This window comes from Pelobates fuscus, chromosome 5 (genome assembly GCF_036172605.1).
Source record: "Pelobates fuscus isolate aPelFus1 chromosome 5, aPelFus1.pri, whole genome shotgun sequence".
In the NCBI taxonomy this organism is placed as follows: domain Eukaryota; kingdom Metazoa; phylum Chordata; class Amphibia; order Anura; family Pelobatidae; genus Pelobates; species Pelobates fuscus.
Window position 1 is genome coordinate 338,920,645 of NC_086321.1, and position 22,536 is coordinate 338,943,180.

Below are 22,536 nucleotides of genomic sequence, written 5' to 3' on the forward strand. Positions count from 1 at the left end.
ATGACGCGGTCCCACGTCATCTGTACTGGCCCAGAACGTTTTGGCGGCGTGGCTTTTGCTTTGTTCTTTGCCCTATTGGTTCCTTGTTTGCCCTATAGTGCTACTTGATATTATCTGTGATTTCTTGGTTTATTGTGACTTAACTCGGCTTGGCTTTTGACTCTTCTGTTCTCTGGTTTCCTGGCTCGGTTTGTATCTTGACTTTTCTCCTTTCTGGTATCCTGACCTGGTTATTCCTGTATCGCTCTAATGATCTCTGGTATCCTGACTTTTGTCTGTTCCCTGACGACTCTTTTCTGCCTACGTTAAACCTGGCCATTTTAAGGTTTGGTAATACGTTCCTTGGGTTTTCTGTGGGTTTACATACTGCGTGTTGGGTTTTTACGCAACCGTGATATTACAATAGGGCCATGGACCCTGCAGGTGTCAACCCACAAGCGCCTGGTTATGACGCGCGGTTTGAAGAAATGGACCACCGCATGGACCAATTTGCCCTCGCTCTGCAGACTTTGCTAGCTTGTACGGCACATCTGCATACCGAGGCGCAAAGTCCCACACCAGTAGAAGCTACTTCTAACATGGAGGTAGCTATTGTTGGAACGCCTACCTATATGAGGTCCCCTTTACGCTATGGCGGTGATCTTGGCGCAGGCCGAAGATTTTTAAACCAGATCAGCATACATTTCGAATTGCAACCCAGAGCGTATAGTACTGACAGGGCTAAAGTGGGTTTTATGCTCAACCTACTCGTTAATAGGGCATTGGTATGGACAAACCCTTTATGGGAAAATAACAACCCCCTGGTGTACAACTATGCTAAGTTTGTAGCTGCATTCAGACGAACCTCTGATGCCCCAGGAAGAAAAGTGAATGCCGCTAAAACTCTTCTTAGGATGAAACAAGGGTGTCGCACTTATGCTGCAGAAGTGCAATGGAACAACCAGACATTCGTAGACGTCTTTATGAATGGTCTCTCAGATACCTTACTAAATGAGGTGACAGCTAAGAAATTTCCAGATGATCTAGAGGAGCTTCTAACATATCTGTCTTGTATATAGACGAGCGTCTCAGGCATAGACAAAATACCCTAGATAGACCAACAAGAAATCCAGTATGCATGGCCTTGACATTTCCAGCATCAGAAACAACCACTGTTGCTATTCCTGAACCCATGCAGTTGGGGCTCACTAGATTATACGACGGTGAAAAATCATATAGGAGTCTTTGTTTGTATTGTGGAAAGAAGGGTCATTTACGTTCGACTTGTCCCAATAGGCCCGAAAACTCCCGCCCTAAGCCAGGCCTTGAGTGTTTTACACATGTCTTCCTTTGAACCTAGAAAAGATCTTTGGCTTCTACTCCCTATAACCTTAAAGTAGGAGAGTAAAACTGTCCACACGCATGCCCTTATCGATTCTGGGGCTACAGAGAATTTTGTTGATGCCTTTTTTGTAAAAACATATTCTCTCCCTTTAAGATTAAGATCCACACCCCTGACCATAGAGGCCACAGATGGTAGACCATCTAGTGATCCTGTTCTCACAAAATAAACCATACCCTTTTTAATACTAGTAGGATTATTGCATCAAGAAATGATAATCCTACAACAGATATCCTCTCCATCCTTCCCTATCATTTTAGGATTTCATATGGCTTGCTAAACAGAATCCTATAATAGATTGGGGAAAAAAGAAAGAGTTGGACGGATTCACGTATGGAGGGATGTGTTTCTAAAGTTAAACCAGTTTGCCTCATAAACATTCCTACTGTAACGGATCAACGGGCACCCCGACTGGGTACCTTCGTTGATGGATGCTCCTAGCGCTTCCTGAGGGCTCCACGCACTCCAGCAGACACCATAAGCACCGTAGACTCCTCCAGAGAGCAAGGCAGGAACAAGCTCTTACAAGAGCTTTGTAGTGATTTAGCAAGGGAGTATGACAAGCATAGCAATCCCTTGTTGCAGATTCCCCCAATAAGAGACGGCACTCCAAATTGAGGGTGAAGTAGAACTGAAGCTTTTAACCCCTTAAGGACCAAACTTCTGGAATAAAAGGGAATCATGACATGTCACACATGTCATGTGTCCTTAAGGGGTTAATCAAACACTCTGCCCATTTTACAAACATAGTACCGCCCACAGGGTTTTGCAGAACAGCCAATCAATACATACAATACCCACAGACAAACCCACACAAAATCCTCCCCTCTGCCTGTGATATAATTACTGAACACAATGGGTTACTGTAATTATCACAGGCAGGGAAATACAGTTTTTACACATGTACTATAACTTTAAAAATATACATTCAATCTTCATAAAAATGACATATTATTATTCACCACACTAATTATAAACATAGTCCAAATTCAGCCGATTCCATCCAGGTGAAGTTAGCTGGAAGTCCTTTTATGACCGATCGCAAGCACATTCATGCCCAAAACTGTTCCAGAGAATCAGGCTGTGCGGCCGGTGTATTTCCCATGTTAAACTCAGTTCAAACAGACGAACGACAACCATTCGAATTGTCGAATGAATTGTTGAATGAACTGTCGAATTAACTGTTGAATGCATTAGTTCCAGGGAAGGTAAAACTTCAGTGGTGTTCGTGCCGTTCTGTAGCCAATTTTAGTTCCATGAGTTTGATAGCACACACCGCTGACTGCATTCGAATGAATCAAAATGGCCGCCGCCATGTGTTCGGTTTTCTAATGGCCGCCACTTCTACTACTTCAGCTGCATCCGAAGTTCCATGCCAAAACTGCAGGTCCTTTCCCAAAGTACTTAAAGGGCCAGAAACAGCACAATAAAACACAATATGCCCAAATACTGTATTTAAAGGGCCAGATCTTCCAGGGACGATAATCACATGGCAAGAGGCTGTCAATCAGTCTTCTCCAATGCCCAGTGGCGAGGTTTTGTTTGTTTTGTTTCTAAGAAAAAAGGGGACCTTAGACCCTGTATTGACTTTCGCAGACTCAACAAAATAATCATACGTAATGCATACCCTATTCCATTGATATCGGAGTTGTTCGATAGGTTAAAAGGGGCATCTATTTTTACTAAGCTTGATCTGCGGAGGGATGAGTGGAAAACAGCGTTTAACACACAATATGGGCATTATGAATACTCCGTCATGCTATTCGGTTTATGTAGTGCCCCAGCTGTTTTCCAAGATTTCATAAACAATGTATTAAGGGACTATTATTTTGGTGCTTAATGCATCCCTTTAAGTCTGTCTCTAGTGGCTGTCTTCCTGACAACCATTAGAGGCGCTCCTGTGACACAGAATCCCTGAGTAAAGCATTGATTCAATTGACCAAATCATGGTGCTCATCGCACAAACCACTTTGTTACATGCTCCCATTTTCTAGAACATGCATTTGGTTCATATTGTGATGACTGTGTCTTGCCAAGTTTCTTTGAGTTATGAGGCTTGGCGTGGAACAGGTGCTCTAGGATGCTTCAGAAGTCATTGTCTGCGATTTCAAACAATGTGTGGGGTATATTTACAGTGTACAAGGTGTAAGTTAATTGTTAATGACCCGGACCTTTGCATCTAAGGTGTGACTTGGCAAAAACAAGTTTAACTCATTATACTGAAGTTTTACCGAGATGCTTGTCCAAATTGTCATCATGAGTTGGGGAGCGGTGCCCTGCAGACCTAGATTAAAAAGGCAAACCGCTCAAAAATGGGGTGGGGGTTTGTGGAGGATGGTATATTACATATGCTCACCCCATATGTATTGTTAATTGAACCACACCTGTGGCTGACTCCAACCCTTTTATTAAATACCTCTCCAGTTATCATCTGAGAAGCATGAACTGTGTTTGGTACTGTTCATTCTCACATTAGTGAATAACCCATCTGTAAGCTAACAAAAATACAAAAAATAAAAATAAAGATCAATGACTCATAAAAGTAGTTTTGGAAAAAGTTATACAAACTATTGAAATACTTTAAAGGACATCCTTTAGTTTCACAAAATTTGCACCCCTATTAATCCCAGTAGATATGTTAGCCAAATGACGCTAACAGTATAAACTCAAACGCTAAAACTTAACTTTTATGAAAATAATCTCAATCCGTTTCAGTTTGAGAATATTCTGTACAAAAATGATCCACTTTAAATTAAAGGGAATCTCCAGTGCCAGGAAAACAATCAGTTTTCCTGGCACTGCAGGATTCCTCTCCCTCCCACCCCCCAATCCCCAGTTGCTGAAGGGGTGAAAACCCCTTCAGTGACTTAACTGAGGCAGCGACATGTCCCACGTCACTGCCTGCTCCTCCCCCGCCGCTCCACCTTCTGCCTACGTCGGCCGGTGGGCGAGACTGATCCCGCCCACCGACCGAGGAGACCTAATGCGCATGCGTGGCAATGCCGCGCATGCGCATTAGCGCATTAGCGCACCCCATAGGAAAGCATTGAAAACGATTTTCATTGCTTTCCTATGGGGAATTGAGCGACGCTTGAGGTCCTCACAAGGCGTGAGGACGTCCAGCGATGCTCTAGCACAGAAAACCTGTGCTATAGAGCAGGAAGTTCCCTCTAGTGGCTGTCTAATAGACAGTCACTAGGGGAGGACTTAACCCTGCAAGGTAATTATTGCAGTTTATAAAAAAAACTGCAATATTTACAATTGCAGGGTAAAGGGTAGTGGGAGTTGGCACCCAGACCACTCCAATGGGCAGAAGTGGTCTGGGTGCCTACAGTGTCCCTTAAAAAAAAAAAAAAAAAAAAACACTTTGGGGGGGCGGGGCCTGATGTCCAAGCCTGCTGGACGTGTTTCTCCCTAGCTCCTGCTACATTGAGCTAAAAACAAGCAAATTCAAGCTAAAATTATTGCTAATAAGGCTTATAAGCCCCAAGCTGACTACCTACTGAACCAAGAGCAAGCTGTCTGAACTGGACTGCACTCCGGGATGAGCAACACCCGCAATCTAATCTGAGGTCTACCTGAGCGGGCGCTGACCGGGACGAGAGGCGGCCGATCTCCTCGGGCGTTGCCTGCCACATAGTGCCTCACCTCAGGAGCCCCGTCTCCCCCCCCCTTTGGACCGGTGGGGGTTATCCCGGTCTCCACTGGGAATACAGATCTAACATCCGACGAGCACTAACGGAGCTTTAACGCTGCGTGGCAAAGCCAAGATGGCCGCAGCGGTGACAACTCTGCACAGCAGACCGAGCCCTAACGTACAACAATGGAGGGAATCATTTGATGCCAGGTTTGAGGCAATCTGCCAGGAGTTCTGGCATCGCCTCAGCGTGCGACCGCGGCAGAGTACTCCTCAGGCACCAAAATCGAGACAACTGGGACCCATCCACGGCGCACCAGACTCACAAGGACCCTACACCAGGGCTCCCTACCTCCGTGAGCAGCAAACCTCACGCGGCGCTGCCCCGTTAAAGCACCCACATACGCGAAAGCTTAAGCACCGACGGCGGATCCCATCACTCAGAGCCCATGCCTTCCCTGGAGGGAGGAAGATCTCGACTCCCAGGAGCGTCCAAATCTGTAGGCCTACAAAGCAGGCCCCTATACAAGCCTGGGATCGGAAGAAGCCCTCACCCAAGCCTGGAGCCGTCGTCTTGAGCCCGCACATCCATACCCATTCACCGATTGGACCGCCAATCAAGACTGCGCAGGGGCTAAGTAACCTTGGCGAACTTTATGTGAACACCCAGAGCCTGCCGGCCAGAGGAGTAGGCTGATCGCGCCTTCCTCACCGTATGTAGGCCCACACTCTGTACTCCATCTGAGTACAGGGGAAGCCATTTGCCATACCCAACCTTTCAAATGTCATATGCCCCGTTTTATGCCAAACTTGTCTCAATAGGACCCAGTGGAGACAAGCTTTCTAAGTTTCATTAGCTGACCCAGCAGGTTTCACCAATCTTGATCAAATTTATGTTAATCTTAATCTTAGTGGTCAAAAGGGAAGTCTAGTAATTACTTGTGTATACTTTATGCTTTTCCACCCCTTCCCTTTACCCTATTACCCTAACTACTCATGTTGTCAGTATACATAACAAGCAGCCGAGTTCACTATTGAGCCTCTTTCTGCTGACGAATTGTTGATATCGTTACTTACCAGCATGTTCTCTATTATGTAACACATGTCTAAAACACAAAAAATGTGCCGTTTTTCCTCATGCTCCTGTTGTTAAGCCTGAACCAAACTCAGGGACTGCCTTTGGGGCACCCAGAGCCTGTCTGTACTGATCACTATGCACAACAACAAAAAAAACAAACAAAAAAAAAAACACTTTAATTACTGCTTAGAATATGTTAAATATAACAAAGCCAGTAGATTTGAATTTTTTTTTTTTTACTAACCTGTATTACTAATGGTATATTACTCTATTTGAAGATTTGTTTAAGGCTCCACCATGTTTGGTAGAGCAGCTTCGGAAACGAATGCACGTGTGTCACATGCTCGGTCAGTGTAGTGGAAGTGCCTCTCGTGGCTTTCATATAGACAGCCACTAGTGGTGGATGTAACCCTAAAATGTAAACAATGCCGTTTCTATAAAAACTGAAATGTTTTACATTGCAGGGTTAAAACTAAAGAACCACTGCACCTAAACCACTTCATTAAATGTAAGTGGTCTCTGTAGCTACGGCAGTCATTTAAGGGGAGTCTCCTGAGATACTGGTTTTGATACACTTAATACAGTAGTTTTATATGAGCATTTGTTTAAGGAGCACCGGAATCTATCATACGGGGAAAGGCAGTTGTCAGCATGAAAGAGCATAACCGTTGCAAAGTAGTGTGATTTAGTAACTTTTATTATTTAAGAGGGACTTACTAATTTGTTATATTGTTAATAATTTGATACATTATTTATTTAAAGGGACACTATAGTCACCAGAACCACTACAGCTTAATGTAGTTGTTCTGGTGTCTATAACCTGTTCCTGCAGGCTTTTTAAGGTAAATCGAAAAGGCAGTGTTTGCATTGCTGCCAAGTAACACCTCTAGTGACAGTCACTCAGACGGCCACCTGAGAGAGTCCTGGGTCAGTGCTGCACATTGTGCAGCACCTACTTTCACAGTCTCCACGCTCTGCATGGAGGCACTAAATATTCCAGATAGAGATGTGTTGATTCAATGCATCTCAACAAGGAGATGCTTATTGGCCCAGCTCTGTGTTTTGTTGCGCAAATGCGCAATATCCTCCCAATGCTTTCCTATGGGAAAGCATTGGTTTAGCTGAGATCATAAAGATTGATGGTCAAGGTAGACCTCTTAGGCCAACTGAACCAGTCCCAAGGCCAATACATACATCCTGCTAGAGAAATAGAGCCAGAGAAGGTGTTTGGGTGGAACTGTGGGAGGGTTACTGCTGCTAGGCCTTTTAAGCTCTCTCTGGGCGTAACCGGTCAGGGTCATGGCCCATAGCCCACAAAGGAGTCTTGGAGGATGCTCGGGGGAGGGGTGCGGATAAAGACTCTCTGGATGGAGGCAGAGATGGTGATATCCCCGCCCCTTTATTGGAGACACACTGATTGGCAATGCATCTGGAATTGGTTACAGTTAATGTTCTTGTTATTTATGTGTTTTGTACAACATCTAAGAAGCTTTGACGGACATGTTTGTTTTAGTTTAAGTCCACCTAGCCTCCCTACTTTTGGGGCCTGCTCTAATCATCTTCATGTCGTTCCTCTCTTCTCCCCTGTGCGCTCTCTGCAGTGGTGCCGGGGCCGGAGTGACGTCACATTCCGTCTCACAGCATCACTAAACAATGCGCGAGGGATCAGAGAGGAGCGGCCTGGCAGCTGCCTTAGCTAAAGAGCTTAAGTTGCCAATTTCTTGTCGATATGGCCATTCTGGCGTCTGGGATTTGTCAAGCTCTGTCACATATTATCTAGAGAGGTTTAAATCCCCATACCCAAGCAAGCATATCCAAAGCATAAGCCCACGTTGCTTTAAATTGGAGCTGTCACTTCTTTGGATTTTTAATATTATGTTTAACTTATAGTGTGCTTATCAAATGTTTTATTCAATGTTATCCTATGGTATTTATTTAACAGTTCTTGCATAGCGCTGTTATCCAGTGCGCTTTAAAATTTATGCAAAAAGAACATTGGTAGGGGGACGGAGCCTGACTGGCAGGCTGAGTGGACACATGCAGGGCGAGCTCCTGACTAAAGCCTGTATCCTAAGCCTTTTTCTGCATGCCAACTCACCTGTATCACCGCAAAACCAGCCTGACTGCATAGGGGGGACCCTGGGGACTTGAATGGTACCAGCTTTGGCACTGTCCCGACACAGAACACCTACCCTCAACTTCTTGTGGCCAAAAAGCCTGACTGGCATCAGAAGGACTCTTCAGACTCCACATTTTGTAACCCATAGCTGCTTGGGTATTGGGTAGCTCCTGTATTTTATATAATCTTTGTTTACTACCGATGAAGCCAGTTCTTTTTATTTTTGCCTAGCGTAGCATGTTTAAAACTAATAGCTTGGATCAGATCCACTGTATCAACCACATAAGCATGTGCAGTCAGGTACTAAGACAGGTGTGCTCAGTTCAGTATTGTAATGCAATGTCCCAGCCTGACCTCTATTCCTACTTTGACTAAAAATATGATGCCAAGCTAAAGTTTCCCTTTGTTTTTCTTTCTTTTATTCTGAAGCTTAAGCTATGCTCCTATTTACCTCTCTACATAAAACAAAAAAGTTCAATGATTTAAATGCCATGTGATTATATGTGAATACAAACCTGGATGCACCAGCTGCCATGGCAGTGCAAATCCACATGTTCAATATCTGCATGAACAAAATAAAGAATTAAAAAAAAAAAAAACATTGGTAATATAGTAGCTTTGGTAGAAGAAAGGGAGATATGGTACTTCAGAGAAGTGACTGTTTCCTTTTAAAGTTACAGTCTGTGCAAAACCCGGTCTTGCCTTTTTTTATATTTTGTAGAAGTTGGAACCGGAGTTGGGATTTGAAATGCCCATCTCTAGATAGTGCCTGGTTAGTGGCTATTGTATCTTTGTATTTCATACATCACTAATCTGGACTGCCGTTGGTTGGTATGTCTGACCCATATACAGATTTTTGGGTATGGAAATGTAAGCTTCAAGATAGTGGTGGTGGTCATGAGACCGTTTTAATTCATTGACAGCCACCTATTCTCTATGGTAACAGTAAGTGTTTTATTAAGTGTTTGAGGATATGAGTGCATCATACATCCATTTGATGGTGGTAGACAGGCTGTTCCACTGGAAAGGAGCCACTCATGAGAAGTCCTGCAGGCGCAAATTAGCAGTCAAGTGCAAGCAGTAGACAGAAGGTCACCGGCAGAGCGGAGAGACCAAGAAGCGGCATAACTACTGTAGTGGACCACGGGTAACCCGACTGGTTACCTCCACAAATTCCTTCCCTCAGCCACTCTAAAACCACTTAAAGTATAAAAAGACACCCATTCCCCCAGTAACTGGACGACACGCAGCTCTGGGAGTACAACCTGAAATACTTGCTTGGACTCGTAGCTCCCGGGTAGAGAGCCCCTGCAGTCGCGGTTTGCCTTGCTGACAGTCCGGCTGCAGGCAGGAGGCTCCTTGATCTCCTCAGAAAACATTAGGAGCAGGTAGGGCGATCCCCAGCATGAGGACCAGAAAACAGTAGCAGGCAAGCAAGTTGGTACCTGTGGGCAACACCTACCAATCGGTGAAGAAATGTAAGGGGCTAGAGTTGCTTAGAGCTCTATAGGTAAGGGTTAGTATTTTGAAGTGACACCTGTAGGACACAGGAAGCCAATGTAAGGATCGACAGAGGGGAGGTGTGAGAGGGGCAGCAGGAGAGAAAGATCAGTATAAAAAAAATCTATGAACCGCAGCAACCAAATAAATGACAGAGATGTATTCCACCAAGTGGAACTGGCAATGTTTCGACCCAACCTCAGGGTCTTTATCAAGCCTCAGGCAGTTGCCGGTTCCACACAGGTGGAATAAATCTTTGTCATTTACATTGGTGTTGCAGATCCTTATTGTTTTTGAAGTAATTGGAAGAAAAACTTGAGATTTGCACCCGAATTTCGTTTTGAGGTCTGGCCCTCCCTATCTGCTTCGTAAGAGAGAAATATCAGCCTGGAGGCAGCATTCATTATAGACTCTAGCAAGGCAGTACAGCTTCTGGGGAGAACGATTAGGAGATAATTACAGTAATCAATGTAAGAAATTACTATAGCATGGACAGCTACTCTCTCCCCTTGTTTGTTTGCTGTCCCACTTGATGCCTTTCCTATTGTATCTTTATACTCCAGTCCTCTATCCCAGTGCCCCTCAAGGCACACCTAAGAGTCCAGGATTTATGGCTTATCCAGGTGTTTTTTTTTGTTTGTTTGTTTTTTAAACAGCTTTGGCACACCTGGGTAATCCTTAAATCCTGGACTGGTAGGTGAGGGTTGAGGAGCACTGCTCTAGACTGTAAGCTCATCTGAGCAGTGTCTTCATCAACCTAATATAACATTTTGTAATTGTTTCATTTATTGTTAAATTTACCTCTGTATAAATCCCTATAAGAAGAATAATCACAACATTCCAAATGGACAAAGAGGGACACTTTAATTCTAGGGGTGTGGCCATGGGTGGGGCTGTTCTGACAAATCTTATGTGACTTACTAATAATTATTTATAACAGAAAAAAAGAGAGCTAGGGTTAGCGCCACAATTTTGATATAGGTATGTATTATAGAGTAGATAAACAAATATATAGTTAAAAGTCCAAGCGATAATGTAGAGATGCACTTATCAGAAGTGTTTTTCTACCAAGTGTCTGTGTAATTCCTCAATGGGCGTAGCAGGGTGGGTTCAGAAGTAGAGTCCGTATGAAACAACAGAAAGGAATAATAGGGTAGTATGTTCTTACAGGGGATAATAAAAGGAAAACGATATAATCCTACTCACGTTTTTTGGAGCTGTAACTAGCTCCAGTATGAATGGCATACAGTGGTACAATCCCCACTTGCAATGATACATGAGAATGAAGTCTATTTAGTTGGTGGACCATAAAATAAAAAGAAACAACAATAGTGCTCACTGAATTAAATACCAGGAGTAGGGATGAATGAAAACGTACTCACATTTACCAGAGCAGGCAGACTGCTCTATGGATCAGGCGTGGGTGGTATAATCCCCGCCAAGGATGTCTTGGGAGTAGTACTCACTGGAGATAAAAATCAGGTGCCAGACAGTATGAGGTAAAATAAAATAAAATATAGCGGTGATGATAAAATGTAGCGAAAATAATAAAATGGCACACTCCAGTAAAGTGTAAAACAAGCCAAAGAAGCTTTATTCGTACAGAACTAAAACACGTTAAAACCGCATAAATCATAACCACAACACGTTTCGCCTCTGGTGCTTCTTCAAGTGGAGATAAAAAGGAGTGATCTGACACAAGGGTTTAAATAGGGGAATGACCATTTTAAATAGGTGCCAAAATGACACATTAGCATAATGATAATTTATTGTATATACTTAGAATTTAACACACTATATATTGAGAGAGATTGAATTAATATATTGGTTATATTTGTATTTAAAAACAAAGCTTATTGGTAATAAAAACGTATAGATATTTAAGTGGTCACGTGACCATGTACTTATTTTGAATGACGGCTGCGGGGAGTAAGGGTAATGTAGTCAGCATTGGTGTCCGTGGGATAAATGGAGGCCGTGCTGACAGGGGGATGGGCTAAAATATCGACTGTGGCCGGAGTTAATGAAATAAATAAATGACATATAATGGTGGCGGCCGCCATCTTTGATGACAGCCGCGGGGAGTATGGGTAATGAAATGAGCATTGATGGCCATGGGAGAAATGGAGGCCGTGATGACAGGGAGAGGGGCTAAAATATCGTCTGTGGCCGGAGTTGGTGAAATAGATAAATATAATGACGGCGGCCGCCATCTTTGATGATGGCCACGGGGAGTATGGGTAATGTCTGCACTGGCGGCCGTGGGAGGAATAGAGGCCGTGCTGACAAGGGGAGGGGCTACAGTATCGGCTGTGGCCGAAGTTAGAAAAATAAATGAAAGAATGGATAGTAAATGGTAGTTTTTAAACAGGCAAAATAGCCCTGGGTAGAGAAAAATGAATGAATAGGTAGTAAATGGACGTTTTTTCAAACAGGCAAATAGCCCTAGGGAGAAAACAGACCCTTAGCTAGATAATAAAGATATTTTAGGAATAGGGGAAGTGGAGGGGTTATTAAAGTGTAAAAAGGGGGAATTAAGGCACAGATTTCATGATTATTAAAAAATATAGCAGTATAAGTAAAACACCTTTAGAGTCCAAAATTGGCATTCTAATATATTTACATCTGTATAACGTGGTATATTTGACTATTGCATTGTATTAGTAAATACACATAAAATATATTTGTTAGACATGGTATAATAGGCTGAGAGTGAATAAGCATAAGGTAAAAATTAAAATACAAATACATACAATGAAAATGACTACATATAAACACAAAACATATGGTACAAATAAATAATTAAAATATAAAATATAAAGTTGGGAATTATCTCCATGGAATATTGAAAAAGTATGTTTTGTAAAAAATTTAAGAAAATTAAAAAGGTCAAAATCTACATTTAAATTTAAAACCATTTGGGGCAAGGCTTTTTAAAAGTTAGACCCAATACATTTCTTTTTGACCTATGATCTTTTTTACATCGCCACCTCTCCAGGAAAATTTAAATTTCTGGATACCAATGCATTTTAGATGTTTAGGGTTCTTATCGTGTATTAGAAAGTGCTTGGATACTGTGATTTGGGTATCCTCTGATATTTCGACAGTGTTCAGCTAGTCTGGTTTTTAAACATCTAGTTGATCAAGGGTGATAGAGCCACTTTAAATTTAAACTCACTTTCCAGACAATTCCAGAATTCTTACTTTTTAAAATATCCCTGAATTATCTTACTGCTTCAGAATGCTCTTTCTTCTTCATTGCCCTATCTTTCCTTGAGTTCTGTAGCCTTATCCAAAGTAGGACAGTCATTTAGAGAAAAATGCCCGATAGACGTGAAATATATAATGGATATCTGTTTTAAGATTAGTGAGTGAACACAAGTTTACAGCAACGCTGTCCTTTTAATAAAGATTATTTGTTTTGAAATGTTACTGTCCCTTTAAAAAAAAATCTCTCTCTCTCATTTTTTTTTTTTTTGATCAGACATGTGTTGAAGACACTGGGGAAGACGGAGGAGGCTAGTAAAATATTGCCTAATAATCCATCACATGGCATTGCCCGTGGCATTGCAAAGGCCTGGGAGCTGTATGGATCTGAAAAGTAGGTTTCACAGGGTATCTGTTATAAATGTAATTGTAATAGAAGGTTAAGACCTTGAGGAATAATTGATCATTTCAACCTTTAGTGCCAAACTGAGCACCAACCTTAGCTTAATGTATTGGTTTTGGTGTATAGACCATGCCCCTGTAGTCTCACTGTTAAATTCTCTGCCATTTAGGAGTTAAATCACTGTGTTTATTCAGCCCTAGCCACACCTCCCCTGGCTGAGACTCACACAGTCTCCCTACACACTTCCTGTAAAGAGAGATCTAATTTTTCAAACACCCTTATTGCACAGTGTGCTTTAATTTAGAATGTATTATTTTTTGCTCTGTTAATTGCCTGCTAGAGCCTAAATAACCCAACAGACAATTATCAATAAGTTATATTTTGCTATGAAGGCCAACAGAATGTGTCCAACAAGTTAAGTCTAGGGCTACCAGTCCTTATCATTATAATATATTATATTATGCATTGATTTTTGTCTTGAAACAAGACCCTAAACTTTATTGTCTTGCAGGGCTGTTGTCATGTTTCTAGTCGAAACTACGCAGAGGAACATATTTGATCACCGTTATATTGAAAACGAACTGTGGGATAGGCAAGTTGAAACACGACATGATAAGTATTTATTTTTTGTTTACCTCCTACAAACTTGGAGTGATGAAGGCAGATCGTAAACTGAAAAAAAAAAAAAAAACATGCTTGCAGAGCGTGTATTTAGCAGTGAGGTGACACTTTTGGCATGTAGTCTTCTTCCAGTTTGGGATATCAGCTGATTGATGTATAATAGTAATATATAGTCATAAAAGTAAACTGCTTTGCGGTAGCTTTTCATTATGAAATGGTTCAGTACACATATTTTTAAGCATTTCTACTGTGTAGGTGATATATTGTGTCACTATTTGCCCTAAGTGGGGTTTATTTCTAATAAGAAATATAAGCAAAGAGGTGCAGGAGAGATGATATAGTGTGGAATATCACAGGAGAAATTTGTTTCGCATAATGTACATTGAAATACGAAAGTAAATCTCTCCTTATTCATCTGAGATGATCGCAGTGCATACATAGCTGAGGGTTTCCTTTCCAATTCACAAACTCCCTGTACAATACTAAACCTCTTTTCTTGTGTGCAGTAAATGGTACTGTAATTGGAGCCCTCAATTTATATATACTGAGAGAATAAAGAGTAGCATAGATTGGCATTTTAACAATTTTGTTTTCTTTCTTTTTTTTTTTTTTTTTTGTCGGCTATGTCTGGGTGGTTGAGTAAAGTGTCATTCAGTTTCCATTGTGTCCTGGTGGGGTGGAGGGAGGGGATCGTGACTGAGAGAGAGATTGGTGCATGGTCGGACCATGTGATTGAGCCATACTTACATGAACTGACCAGGTTTAAGAATCTATGTGGCATGAGAAACAAATCAATCCGTGAGTATGAGCATGAGGAGTATGAATAGTATGAATATTCTCGTCCGGTAGGGTGTAGAACTCTCCAGCAGTCATAAAGCTGGTGTGAGTCTAGAAGTTTTTGGATAAGTGCTCGCATTGAGGTTTGGTAAGTCTGGGCCTGAGATGTAGTGTCTAGTGCTCCATCTAGTGAAGTGTTGAGGTCGCCCCTAAGATCAGCAGGCCCTCTGCGAAGGTTTCTAGCTTCTTGATTATTTTGCGTAAGGCCCGGAATTGTTTTCTATTGGGGAGGTAGACGTTAGCCAATGTAAGTGGAGTTGATACCATTTGGCCTTTTAGAAATATCTATCTTCCATTATCATCTGACATATGTTCTTTGTATGTGAATGGTAAGTGTGGGGAGAGGAGGATTGCTACCCCCCTAGATTTGGAATCTGTGTAATTGCTAAAATATCCCTTAGTATAGTGTCTAGATTTTAAAGAAGGGGCCGAGTCTTTACGAAAATGTGTCTCTTGTATGAATACCACTTCCGCTTTGTGTTTATGATAGTCCGTGAGGGCCATGTGGCGTTTTTCGGGGGTATTCAATCCCCTAGCATTGTGTGAAAGTACCGGAATTGTTGCCATAGCTAGGGGTTTAGGGAGAAGGGGGGTGAGGAAGGGGATATTGGGATTGTGTGATTAGGGCACCTTTGCCTGATCCTGCGGATACTGTATATAAAACACACTGCTTGAGAAAATTAGCTCAATAGATGTTGAGCTTAACGTCAGATGTTGAACAAAAAATCATAGACAGGTAGATACTACTGCAACAAGTGAAATCGGCATACAATATAAACGTTAACAGAATTTTAACAGAAGTATATACAATAAGTCGTGTTGGGCGGTAAAACCAGATGTTATGGTAATGTGAGTTAACAATTGTTGCTCTGTGGCAACTATGAAAACAACTGGGGTCTGCCCCTGAGAAGTCCCGTAGTCTACAGTGGGCTACTTTTAAGTGACCCCGTTAAAATGAGGGTAGGGGTTCGAGTGCAAGGTTTTTTTTGTTGGTTTTTTCCCCTTTTTTAAAATTTTTTTATTATAATTTTTTTTTTTTATCGTTATATAAATTTATCGTTTTTATTCTATTGCAATATAATGGGCTCGCGGAGAACACAAAGTAGGACCGCATAGGAGCTTGTGATTGCTTCATGGATTTATATTTGTAAGCAAGTCAATTGGGGGTGGAGGGGAAGAAGAGTGAAACCGTATGAAGTTCAAAGATGTTTGGGCTAGTCCCAGACGTGGGGAGGGAATGAGATGTCGTCTGTATTTTTCTATACATTTTGATTTTAGCTAGATATCTATATATATATATATATATATATATATATATATATATTTTTGTATATTCCCCCTGTTCTGTCATGTCAGGCTGTGTTGTCCCCTTCTCCGAATGCTAAGATATATAGTATCGAGTTTGGGTCCGGATTTGCTATTCCCTTGGATTGGTTTGGCCTGGGTCTGTCATGTCTTCAAGCTTTCCTACCTCGGCAGAAATGATATAGTTTTCCCTTAGTGTGGAATGTATTGGGTTCACCCATGGTCTTGTCGGGTCGTGGTTGCAAGTCACCCCTAGTAGTACCAGATTTTGTCACTGTCATATTTACAATTTGGTAAATGTACACATAATTATACGACCTGAGTTGGCTTGTACTTTCGTATAAGCATAAGGGCTGAGTCCAGGTTGAGACCATGGCATTATTAGAGTCCCAGTCCAAGTAGATAGTCCGATCTAGGTAGATAGTCCAACGTCTATGGGTTATAAGGTATTCCCGCAGAGAAGGGTATTATGGAAGTACGTCTGGGAACTAATGGGTGGGATCCTCTAGTGTTCTATGGTGTTGTTTTGTCCTCCGTCTCCCTGTGATACATGTCCAGCGGGAGTCAACCTTTGCCTCTTTGCCAGGGATCTCCATCGTGGTCTTTGCTGCGCTGATGGGGCGGTTAATGCCGGATCCGGTGCGTACCAATCCATGATGGTCGTTTCTGTTAGATTCAGCACTTTGGTGAAAGGCATGATGTCTTGATGCGTGGAGATCATGAACATGGTTCCGCGGGTATTTACGATGAGAGCAAAAGGAAAGCCCCATCTGTATCTCAGATTGTGCGTGCGGAGCTGGTCTGTTATAGGCCGGAGGACCCTCCTTGCTTGCAGGGTGTGCCAGGAGAGATCCTGGTAGATCTGTATCTCATGTCCTTGAAACAGCATGGGAGCTGAGGTATCCCTGAGGTGTTTCAGTATATCTTCTTTTAGAGCATAATAATTAATACGGCATATAATATCTCTTGGTGCATCACCTGTAGCTGTTTTGGGTCTCAGAGAACGATGTGCTCTATCCAGGACAACTGGGGAGTCTGGTTTACGGTTGAGTATTAGGTTAAATAATGTAGCCAGGATGTTATAGAGAGTTTCCCCGTCAGCTTTGGGCAGTCCCCTTATGCGAAGATTATTTCTTCTGCCCCTGTTATCTATGTCGTCGAGAGAGCGTTGCAGCATAGATAGGTGCCTCTCTTAGGCTTGGACTTTAGCTGAGAGGGAGTGCATTAGGGTTTGGTTGGAAGGTGGCTTCTAATTTTCCCAGCATCTGTGCCAGGTCAGCTATGGACGGCAGGTTTCGCAGTATTTCTTTAATGTCGACATCCATAGAAGTGTGCGAGGCCTCCGACCCCGTGGGACTCGGCGGGTCTGAGTCAGTGTTTACTGCCGCCGGCGCCATATTGTTTTCGCCTAGCTCCGTCACGCGGTCAGAATAGTCCCTAAATAAACGGGTTACAGTGCCCGCTTTTCCTGCAGGAGTCTTCCCTGCATGTTGGGATGCCGGTTGGGCTTTTTTATGGTTCCCTATTGTTGGGAAATACTTCAGTTTTTCGCGGTTTTCTTCCGTGTAGCTCAGGAGCTGAATCAATGTGCTGCCATGTAGCTCGGCTGTCGGCCACGACCCCCCCCCCCCAATTTTGTTTTCTTATGTTCTAAATATTGTGCCAGGATTGGTGGCATCTCATCAAATTATGCTGGCAACCCCACTGCAGTACAATTAAAGTGGCACTTTTTTTTAAACTTTTTTTTTTAATGTTATTTATGACCTCCCTCACCAATTGGTCACTTGCCATTCTGTATATTATCTATTGTTCCCTTGCACTAAATCTCAATAGTGGCCATCGCTAGGGTGGGGGAGGGGAGGTTTGGAGGCTGAAGTCCCACACATGTACAGTTGATGGAGAGGGCATGAGAATTATTGTAGGTTTTTTTTTTTTTTTTATTACTCTACAACTTATTATACACATGTTTTTCTAAAAAATATCAGTAGTAAACGGCTCCAAAGGGGAGGGGGTGGCGCCCTTATAATGACTGCTGTCAGGGTGTACTGAGGAAGAGAACGTTGCTGCACAGCCCTCTATTAGTTAGCGTGGTGAGATTGTATTTTTTTACCTGTCTGTGTAGCACACTGTTTATGGGAAAAGATTGGCGTACATATGCATGACATATCTCTACCTCTCTGTTAGTTAGTGTAGGGCAGTGATGGCTAACCTTGACACCATAAATTGTTTCTGGACTACATTTCCCATGATGCTCAACTAGCGTTTAGCTCAAAAGCTAGCTGAGCATCATGGAAAACGTACATTTTCATTCAACGTAGATTTAGTACAGTATAAAAAAAAAAAACACAGCATCGCCCTCTACTAAATCCCAGTCCCCCTGCTCTACTAAATCCCAGTCCCCCTGCTCTACTAAATCCCAGTCCCCCTGCTCTACTAAATCCCAGTCCCCCTGCTCTACTAAATCCCAGTCCCCCTGCTCTACTAAATCCCAGTCCCCCTGCTCTACTAAATCCCAGTCCCCCTGCTCTACTAAATCCCAGTCCCCCCGCTCTACTAAATCCCAGTCCCCCCCTCTACTAAATCCCAGTCCCCCCGCTCTACTAAATCCCAATCCCCCCGCTCTACTAAATCCCAGTCCCCCCGCTCTACTAAATCCCAGTCCCCCCGCTCTACTAAATCCCAGTCCCCCCGCTCTACTAAATCCCAGTCCCCCCGCTCTACTAAATCCCAGTCCCCCCGCTCTACTAAATCCCAGTCCCCCCGCTCTACTAAATCCCAATCCCCCCGCTCTACTAAATCCCAGTCCCCCCGCTCTACTAAATCCCAGTCCCCCCGCTCTACTAAATCCCAGTCCCCCCACTCTACTAAATCCCAGTCTCCCCGCTCTGCTAAATCCCAGTCCCTCCGCTCTACTAAATCTCAGTCACCCCGCTCTACTAAATCCCAGTCCCCCGCTCGCTAAATCCCAGTCCTCCCCATCTGCTAAATCCAAGTCCTCCCCCTATACCAAGCATGTCAAACTCAAAGGCTAGTTTATGTGGGCCACAAACAACAAAAACTTAAATTTTCATTCAACGTAGGTTTAGTACAGTATAAAGAAAAAAAAACAGTCCTCCTAAACCCCAGTACCCCCCCCTCTACTAAACCCCAGTGTCCCACCTCTACTAAATCCCAGCACCCCTCTTTACTAACCCCCGGCCCCTGTTTTAAAAAAACAAACAACAACAATATTAACCAACAAGCAGACTCCACTCACATTGCCGCTGCCAGTATGCGACTCCGGAGTCCGGCCTATATATGTATACCCCCAATGGCGTCATCTGCACCCTGTGCCAAAGCGGATCCTCCCTCCTACTCCTTGAAACCCTGTGAAGGTGGAGCACGTTGACGTCACGTCGGAATGTGATGTGGCGTTGCATGCCTCTGTTCATCTCTAGGTTCTCCACTGTCCAGCCGCGGAAATCGCAACACTGACACACACTCGCTCATTGACTGACACACACTCGCTCATTGACTGACACACACTCGCTCATTGACTGACACACACTCGCTCATCGACTGACACACACTCGCTCATCGACTGACACACACTCGCTCATCGACTGACACACACTCGCTCATCGACTGACACACACTCGCTCATCGGCTGACACACACTCGCTCATCGGCTGACACACACTCGCTCATCGGCTGACACACACTCGCTCATCGGCTGACACACACTCACTCATCGGCTGACACACACTCACTCATCGGCTGACACACACTCACTCATCGGCTGACACACACTCACTCATCGGCTGACACACACACACTCACTCATCGGCTGACACACACACACTCACTCATCGACTGACACACACACACTCACTCATCGACTGACACACACACACTCACTCATCGACTGACACACACACACTCACTCATCGACTGACACACACACACTCACTCATCGACTGACACACACACACTCACTCATCGACTGACACACACACACTCACTCATCGACTGACACACACACACTCACTCATCGACTGACACACACACACTCACTCATCGACTGACACACACACACTCACTCATCGACTGACACACACACACTCACTCATCGACTGACACACACTCACTCATCGACTGACACACACTCACTCATCGACTGACACACACTCACTCATCGACTGACACACACTCACTCATCGACTGACACACACTCACTCATCGACTGACACACACTCACTCATCGACTGACACACACTCACTCATCGACTGACACACACTCACTCATCGACTGACACACACTCACTCATCGACTGACACACACTCACTCATCGACTGACACACACTCACTCATCGACTGACACACACTCACTCATCGACTGACACACACTCACTCATCGACTGACACACACTCACTCATCGACCGACACACACTCACTCATCGACCGACACACACTCACTCATCGACCGACACACACTCACTCATCGACCGACACACACTCACTCATCGACCGACACACACTCACTCATCGACCGACACACACTCACTCATCGACCGACACACACTCACTCATCGACCGACACACACTCACTCATCGACCGACACACACTCACTCATCGACCGACACACACTCACTCATCGACCGACACACACTCACTCATCGACCGACACACACTCACTCATCGACCGACACACACTCACTCATCGACCGACACACACTCACTCATCGACCGACACACACTCACTCATCGACCGACACACACTCACTCATCGACCGACACACACTCACTCATCGACCGACACACACATTTACACATTCTTGCACACACTCACAAATCATTTTGTTTATTGCTGATTGCTCCCTACCTTTGGGAGCTGGTGTGGGGCCTTCTCTCTAGAGATTTCCATTGCTGCTCCTCACTTAGGGTTGCCACCTATATTGTAAAAAAAAAAATACCGGCCATACAAATTTGCATAATTAATTATATATGCGTGACCTCACAGGATGTGATGTAAGAGATACAATACATATGCAGGGTTAAATATGTGCACACATATACACACTGACAAATGCACACACATACGCACTGATATAAAAAAAAAAAACACCATTGCACACATTGACAGATGCTACCACTGTCCCCAAATAACCTACATGACGTAACACAATCCCTGCTGCCCAATAAGCCTTCTCAGTTAATGTCAGTGCATGGTGCATTTTCTGTTTCCCCAACACCCTGCCATATATCCTGCATGCAACCCGCCCAAACCTCCCTTCTCTCCATGTAAGGGACCAGGCTCCTATCTGATCTCTCTCTCTCTCTCTCTCTATATATATATATATATATATATATATATATATATATTGCAGTGTTTCAATTGTGCAATCTCAAATCTGATTGGTTAGATCAGTGTCCCCCCTAGGGTAGGCAAGAAGAAGCAGGTAAATGTGGGATATAAATATATTTACCTGCTTTTTCTGCCTGTGGAGTGAGAGATTCTGCTCCAGGTCTGTAGCCCCTTCTGTAAACCTGAACATTTACACTGACTGAACGGTCTGCAGCAGCCAGACTCATAGGTGTCAGTGTGAGGTCAGATGTACAGTATGGATCAGTCCCCAAAACAGTTCGGATGCTTCATGATAGAAAGCAGCAACCTTCTTATTGCCAGCAATTACCGGTACCAGCCAGGCAGCCCCAAATACTGGCCAGGTGGCAACCCTATACTCACTGCTCCCTCACACGCACAGTTTAGTGAAGCCGGGCCGGATTGACGTTCTATTCCGGCTCCCGGCATCACCACAGAGGGCGAACGTGAGCAGTGAGGAGCAGGAAGAACAGACTGCGCTCCCTTGCTGCCGCCAACTTCTTGCTTCCTTTTCCCCTGGCGGGGTAAATTTTAGCAGAGTAGGCACCTGCAATGTGGGGAGAGCAGATGCCTACTCTGCCTTAACAGGAAGCATCTACTCGCGGCTTGCTGGACCGCAAAGATATTCATTGTGGGCCGCAAGTTTGACATGCTCGGTGTAGGGGTTCATCAAGTTTTCTTTTGGGCTCAAACACCAGGTGTTTCTGAAACCTAAAACAATTAACCTGGTGCCACTATTTTGTTCTCGTCTGTCAATCAAGGTGTGCGGTTTCCTTCTGTGGGATTTGTTTGAATGATTGATTGTGGGTAATTGACCTTGGAAACTGAAATGGATCCTTGCAAATATACAGGTTTAGTTACTAAAGTGAGAATTCAAAGGGAATTTCAAATTTAAAGTGAGAGTATCTGAATGGAATAGGGCTAGGCAGTAGAATGGAATAGGAAAGTACGTAAGTAATACGTATGACAGGAAGGTTTTTTACTTGACTAAGTGGGCACTGCCTTAAACTCCACCCTTTGTCTAATTTGGTCAATCGGAGGAAAATACATAAGACACAGTAGTCCCTACTTTGCCTTACATAT

The 22,536-nt window shown here is 43.6% G+C and overlaps 1 protein-coding gene across 1 annotated transcript in view; it reads left to right on the forward strand.

Annotated features, from left to right (window-relative positions):
• Window positions 1-22,536, forward strand: part of GSS (glutathione synthetase) — a 125,728-nt gene that overhangs the window by 88,266 nt on the left and 14,926 nt on the right. The window contains exons 6-7 of the mRNA XM_063455774.1: window positions 13,200-13,316; window positions 13,837-13,917. Of these exons, the coding sequence (XP_063311844.1) occupies window positions 13,200-13,316; window positions 13,837-13,917 (198 nt within the window). The remainder of the gene's footprint in view (window positions 1-13,199; window positions 13,317-13,836; window positions 13,918-22,536) is intronic.